The sequence below is a fragment of the Teleopsis dalmanni genome, chromosome 1 (genome assembly GCF_002237135.1).
Source record: "Teleopsis dalmanni isolate 2A chromosome 1, ASM223713v2, whole genome shotgun sequence".
NCBI lineage: Eukaryota > Metazoa > Arthropoda > Insecta > Diptera > Diopsidae > Teleopsis > Teleopsis dalmanni.
Genome location: NC_051846.1, coordinates 222,790,309 through 222,797,438, shown reverse-complemented (window position 1 = coordinate 222,797,438; position 7,130 = coordinate 222,790,309). Strand labels below are relative to the sequence as shown.

General features: G+C 31.0%; 1 protein-coding gene across 2 annotated transcripts; it reads left to right on the top strand.

Annotated features, from left to right (window-relative positions):
- The first annotated feature begins 1,012 nt into the window (after positions 1-1,012).
- Positions 1,013-6,618, top strand: LOC119672335. Of its 2 annotated transcripts, none has more exons than XM_038083353.1 (3): positions 1,013-3,019; positions 3,616-3,687; positions 5,945-6,618. In XM_038083353.1, the coding sequence occupies exons 1-3, from the start codon at positions 2,156-2,158 to the stop codon at positions 6,359-6,361; spliced, it is 1,353 nt and encodes a 450-aa protein (XP_037939281.1). In that variant the 5' UTR covers positions 1,013-2,155; the 3' UTR covers positions 6,362-6,618. The 2 variants fall into 2 exon arrangements, with proteins under 2 accessions (XP_037939281.1, XP_037939282.1); XM_038083354.1 differs by having other exon boundaries at positions 1,015-3,010; positions 5,945-6,617.
- The last annotated feature ends 512 nt before the right edge of the window (positions 6,619-7,130 follow it).

The window sequence follows — 7,130 nt, the reverse complement described above, 5'->3', positions numbered from 1 at the left end:
ATCTCATATATTTTAATATAAGTGGTACATGTAAAAACAACATTAAAGAAGGGCCGCACACCCTTCCAGATAGGGCACGCGTCGTCACTGGTTAAATACATATACAATAGAAAATGCTCATCAATAATTTTTTGTGTCATTCATTGGTAGTGATGCCCAGTTATACTTTAGCACTAAAAGATGTTCTATTGCAGCATTCATGACAAAAGAATACACCTATACATATTACGGCCGTGTGCGAGTTCGAGTAAATTGAGGGGAACAGTAATTTATGTCGGTATGGCAGCGAATTTTGATATTTACCGGAATTTCGAGTAGAGTAAATTAGATAAAAAGTAGGTAAATGAGATGTTACCATTGTGAACATTTTTTTGATTATTAAATAAATTAATTTAAAAACTTTTAACTAAAAATAATAAATAAATGCAATAAATAAATATATTTTTACATAAGTGCAGTGCAAAAAATCCAGTGCAAAATTTCAATTTATTTTACCTCAATGTTCTCGAACGCGTACACGGTCTACATTACCTTTATTGCAAAGCTTACTTACCTTACCTTACCTTTATTAATTTACTTACTTTTCATATGTTTACTAGTTTAGGCAGTGCTGCCAAGTTATTCTTAAGCACCAAATGTTCTTCTATTGCAGCATTCATGTCAAAAGAATACACCTATGCATATTACATTACCTTTATTGCAAATATTATTATAACTTTTCATATATTTTTATTATTTTTTATTAATATTATTGTTATTATTTATTTCCTGAAGTGTGTTATCTATGTTAAGCAAGTCTTTATTATTAAAAAAAAACACCGATTATTTCTTCATAGGGTACAAACAAAAAGGATTTGGTAATGTTCAGATATATTTTTATAAGTTACATACGTAAGCAATATTATATATATAATAAGATAATATTGTAAAATAATTATTTGTAGTCTGTATATTTCCATTACATTTGTATTTATTAAACATGACCATTTCAATTTAATCGAAATAACATAAAATCATTACTGTTTGTCAAACGAATATTTCGTGTGACATCTATAAAAACTTCAAAGTCAACAACGCTGCCCCATGCTTCTTTTTCAAAAGAATCGAAACGAAAACAGAGCTTGGCTAAAAGTAGAAAAAACAATTGAAAAACTCTTCCGCAATTTTTATTGGGCGTGGGTAGACGTGCAGGGAAGGTGAAGTGTGTGGTGTTTATATTAGCATACTAGAGCATAACATAGCGATAATAATAATAAAAAAATTAAATAAAAAATAAAAAATAGAAACAGTATTAGTTTGCTGACAGTTGAGTGCTGCAGCGAAAATCGACGACGATCAACAGGCGACCCTGAGCGAGGTGTTATTATGCCTTAACATTTGTTGCTTAAAAATATATTAACAAACTTAACAAAAAAACTTACTCATTTGATTTTACGCTCGTGAGTAAATAAAAAACCAACAATAATAACAACAACATAGAATAACAAAACAAGTAGAAGCAGAGAAGCAACAGCGCTAGCAGCAGCAACAGCAGTGAATTTGAACGAAACGTTGCCACAATTGCCATGAAATGCATTGCTAAGCATTTATTTGTTGTTGTTTTATATTGTTAATATGGCCTTTGTTGTTGTGTTGTGTACTTCCAAAGCTTCAAACTAAAATAAAAGTAAAATAACATTTAACGCGACGCTTTTATGATGACGATGCGGCGACACGAAGCAGCAGCGAGTACCACACCAACAACAACAACGTAAACAATAACAACACTGACACTGCCACACACAGTTTTAATATACGAAATTAGTACAAATCGTGATTTCAACGGTGAATGATCATTTACGTATGAGCTGCAAACGTTGCGGACGGAGGCAACGCATTCAACGCAATCAACGCCAGCAACAAACAACGTTAACAAACGCAACGATAACAGCAACAACAATACTATATACGTATATATACAACATATGTATGTGAAAACGACAAATTGCAGTCATCAGCAAAAAGATAACAAACAATTATTTAATTTAATATAAAAAAAGTTTATACATTCCTTCCGCCATATACGAGTACTTTTTTGACTATACACGACGCTTTTATCAGCATTCCGCCAGCATAAACAAATTGAAGCGGCAACATTGTTGCATATTCAGCCAGCATGCAGAAGAACAGCGATAATAAAATCCCTGTTATGTCAGCTATTACCACAGCAGACACAAGTTCACCTACAACGGACAGGATTGAATGGTCCCGAACTACTATACTCAATTTCATAGAAGATTACCGTCAGAAACGTGTGCTCTGGGATCCGAATACTAAAGGTTATCACATAAAGCAAACGAAATATGAAGCGCTTAAGACACTTGGCCAGAAATATGGTACCGAAATACGTTCCATACGTAGCAAAATAAAAAGTTTGCGTTCCTCATTTCACCGCGAACATGGCAAGGTGCTCAGTGGCCGACGGAAAGGTGTGCATTATCAGCCCATGTGGTTCGCTTATGAGGCAATACGTTTCATATTAGATGGTGAGCCAGTACGTGTTGGTGATGAAGAAATTGATGAGAAATTCGTAAAGAGTACAGGAAAAATAGTACGTGTAGATGAGCAACAGGCGAGCGGAGTGGATAGTGAAGAAGGTGCAATTATTGAAAATGCCAGTAAAAAAAATGAAGCAGAAAGCTGCCAAAAACAAAAAATGACAAATTCCAAAATAACATACACTGCACGGGCTGCAGTGATACCTGCACTAACACATGAATTAGATTGTGTAAAAACAACAACAACCACAACCACGGCAGCACCTTCAACAGCAACAACATTCATACCAATGACGACTATACCAGCAATTGCAGCAACAGCAACAACAACAACAGGAACATATTCATATGCTGATGACAATAACTTTGTTGCGCGTGTTGCTGGTGTTGGTGTTGGTGTTGGTGAAATAGTTGGCCGTAACAATTTAACAGCGGTAACAACAACAATGACAGCAAATGAGGAATTCGCTGCGGTAAGTGTGGTAATGATATTGATTCTGTATTTGTTATTGTTATTGTATTTTCGCATATAATATAATTTATTTATTTATTTTTGTTATTAACATTTTCTGCGCTGAGTTTTATTTATTTAAGTTGTGTGCTTGCGCTTGTGCTTGGAATTGCCGAGTAAAGCGCGCAGTAAACGAGTGGTTCAACTTGTTCGCTGCTTGCTGCTTGCCTACCCGACTGTCTTAAGACGTATCAACGGCAGAGGCTAGTCGGGGCAATTATTTTTTGTTTTTTTTTTTCATCATATAAAAGCGTACGTGTTTCATGTAGCAAACGACAATGCTTTTGTTTGTGGTTTACTACTGCACGCGGTCTTAAAACTGATAAGCAGCGAAAAAGCATTGCCGTTTTTTCGCTTTGGTTTGTTGTTGCTTTTTTTGTATTTACATTTATTATTTTTGTTTTTGTTTTTGTGTTTTGTGTTGTGCATATATTAATAATGCTGGGTTGCATCAGATTCTTCACATTTGAACTTGCTAAGCATACAATGTTTAGAAATGTTAAACTGGTTCCTGAGTTTTCTTAAAGTCTATTTATTATTTTTTCCGTTTTAATTTGTCATTTACAGACGCGTTCCTATAATGAGAATGATGTACAAAGTTATTGCAACATTAGAGCTGAAGATGTCAAAACCGAAATTGTAAGTACCTATTAGCTTCTAATATATGTACATATATTTAGTTTTCATAAAATGTTTGTATTAGTAATTTTAATTTTAAGTATGTAAAAAATTCTGAATGTTCAGTTTGCCAAAATATAAAAAAAATATATCATTATTATTTTGAATTGGGTGTGAAGCAGGGCTTCGAACCGGAACCGGACCAAAAACCAAAAAAACCGATATTTTTATCGGAGCGAAAACCGAAACTGAACCGATATATTTTTTTTGTTTCGAACCGGAATGGAAAAATTCAGGGCTTTGAACCGGACCCGAATGGAAAAGCGAAAAAACCGATATTTTTGTCGGAGCGGAAACTAAAACCGAACCGATATATATTTTTTTGTTTTGAACCGGAACAGAAAAATTCAGGGCTTTAAACCGGAAACCGAAAAAAACTATATCGGAGCAAAAAACGAAACCGAACCGATATATTTCTTTGTTTTGAACTGGAACGAAAACCGGTTCGACGTAAAGCTGACCGCTGACAGAATAGTCCCTAAGATATTAATATGTAATAAACAAACTAAAATACTTATTCCTCTTCGTAGAAACCTATTCCTTTTTTGAACCGCCAAAGTATTACTGCGGAAAGGGTATCTGTTATGTTGGAATTTTAAACCATACTCCTCTGATTTATGATCTGTCTGTTACGATCTGTCTGTCCTACTTATTAACGAAGTTTCTGCTTCTTCTTCTTGGGTTTAATTTCTTCATTGTGAAAAATTTATTCACATATGACCCTATCATATATAATATGTAAATAATCACATTTTCATATCAAAAATATTATTAAAAACTCAAAAAAGATATGTTCACATAGGTAACCTATGTTTAGAGGTTAGTGATATAGATATCAATATAAGAATTTGAAAGTACTCGAATGAAATTTGTCAAAAATTAACTACTACTATTTCTGTGCAACTCATACCGAATGTTAACAAAATACAAAAAACTATACAATGGAAAAAAATAGGTTTTATTTGTTCAGTTTATAAAGTTGCTGTTGGATGGATGTTGTTAGCTAATTTTAACTAAAAAAAATTATATTATAATTTTTAGTTTATTTTAATGTGAATTATTTGAATTTAAACAAAATAATGCAGTACAGAATTGCTATAATAATATTCATCTGTGTAACCTGCTACTTGTAAAACATCCAACGCTCTCTACATAATTATGGGAACTGTAGAATTTCTATACATTTGAGAAGGTTTCAATCTCGTTCCATTTCATCTTCCCCTCTACATTTGATCAGATTTTTAAAATCATCAATATACATAATTTGACGTGATATAAAACATCTAGATCTGCAGAATTATCTTTTTACAGTCATGTGTATTTCTAAGTGCTTTTTTCGCACAGTGTTTTGAAATCTTATTTAACTCTGCAGATCCATCTGTTTTGTAGTTCTCTTCTTTATTGTGCTCTCACAGTTTACTATTAACGGTTCGTAAAAAATTGTAGATTATTTATTTATATGTCTGTATAACATGTATAACTGTTATATATAATTATATTAAAGAGATATATCTTATAAAAAGCAATAACTAACCAAATATACACCTTCCTCTGGAATATAGCAAGTCTACTTGTGTCAATTTGTCTGATTCGAAACCCTATCCAAGAACTGTCTCCAATTTTTTTATCTTGGTCTTCACAGTTTTAATTTCTAAGCATAAGTTCTTAGTAGCTCACATTAACTACTTAGATTCTGATCTTTAAGATGTTGAGTTGGATCAAGAGCTTACAAAGGTGTTTAATGTCTTTTATATTTTCAATACTTGCACCGTCTGTTGTTATGCATGGTGCTGTTATTGTAGATACTGTAATCCTATGTTTTGTTTTTATTTATTCTGTTACAGGCTAATCAGTGATAACATTTTTAGTCTAGTTTAATCTATTATTATTACCGCAACTTGTGTGTCCACCTCGCCGATTATTTATAACGTGTAGTTTAGAACAAAGTTAAAAAGGTGGACCAAAATTTTAGATACTTTTTATATATTGTTCATTTAACTATATTATTCATCAACTATATCGTTATTTATTATATATAATATTTATTTATCACTATATTAATTTAATTTAATAAACTGATTATTTCTTCAAGTATAAATTATTTTTAAAGTATGATCCTTATGAATTAAAAATCACTAAATAAAATATAATATTAAACCGATTCTAATATATCTTTTTATAAATTTTTTTTGTGATAATTATTTTAACAAATCTCAAGATTGAAGGCGATATAACTGATTTATCAATATGTGAACGTCAGCGTGCTATAACTCCCAGCTCTTATAATTTTTATCAACAAAAGGATTCTGCAGCCTTAAATAAGAAACGTAAAGCTCATTTGCATTTGGATCCATATAATGAAGAAGATGGTCCAAGTACATCAAAACAAACCAAATCTAATGAACATTCCATAGTTGAAGTTAATCAATGTGATTCTCATAGAGCAACAACGCCTACAGATGAGTATGGCGTGTTTGGTGAATACGTTGCCATAACAATACGTAAACTTAAGTCCTCTAAGTCCAAAATAGTTGTTAAACACTTAATTAACAATTTGTTATATGAAGCCGAGATGGGAAAATATGATCAAGGCATTCCCTCTACAAGGGAACCACCGCAATTGTACAAAATGTAAGAATATTTGATAAAATCAAAAATATTAATAATTACATATAAAAAAATATTAACGTAATATAAAGAAACAAACATAGCTTAATATTGATGTTATATAAAATTTTAGTGATAATGCTTTGATCACTAGTCAAATTTCGTATTTATTCAGGGAAATCAAATCAAGTGAATAAGTGAAATATATACCAATTTTAATGAACTCAGGTGCCTTTATATTAATTATTTTTTAAATACTATTAAATAGTAAAATAAGTTGTTAACTATATGCGTACATATGAATTTGTACATAAAACTTTGTATATGATACGATATATTAATTTATTTAATAAATTATATATATCGCTTATTAACATATTTAATAATATTTTTCGATTATAAATGTATTAATTTGTTTTACATTTGTTGATAAATAAAGTGTTTCTGTAAAATACATATGTTTTTTATACTAGTAGAAAATATTCAATTTAGTTAAAATAAATTGTAGTACTGATGAAAAACCTTTGTCTGGTATACATTATAGTGTAATTTATTTATTTCTTTGTGTTTAACACATATAGGTAAATAGAATCTTTAATATAAGTCAAAACGCTAATGGTTGGAAATTCTACATTATCTTCGTGTAATTTAGAAACAAGAGGAATATAATACGGTGGCTGGTGTGTTATTATTTTGAAGCACAAAACCTGATGAAATAAAGTAAATTCTAAGCTGAAATGTTTCTATAAGAACAGAGATCAATATTGATTCAAAATTCTATGTAAAGGGTATCTAAG

Excerpts from the sequence above, each read along its gene's own strand:
- LOC119672335 (XM_038083353.1), top strand. The coding sequence starts at position 2,156 with ATGCAGAAGAACAGCGATAATAAAATCCCTGTTATGTCAGCTATTACC. Across the intron at positions 3,020-3,615 it reads AATTCGCTGCGGTAAGTGTG|ACGCGTTCCTATAATGAGAA; the intron begins GTAATGATATTG and ends TGTCATTTACAG. Across the intron at positions 3,688-5,944 it reads AAGATGTCAAAACCGAAATT|ATTGAAGGCGATATAACTGA; the intron begins GTAAGTACCTAT and ends ACAAATCTCAAG.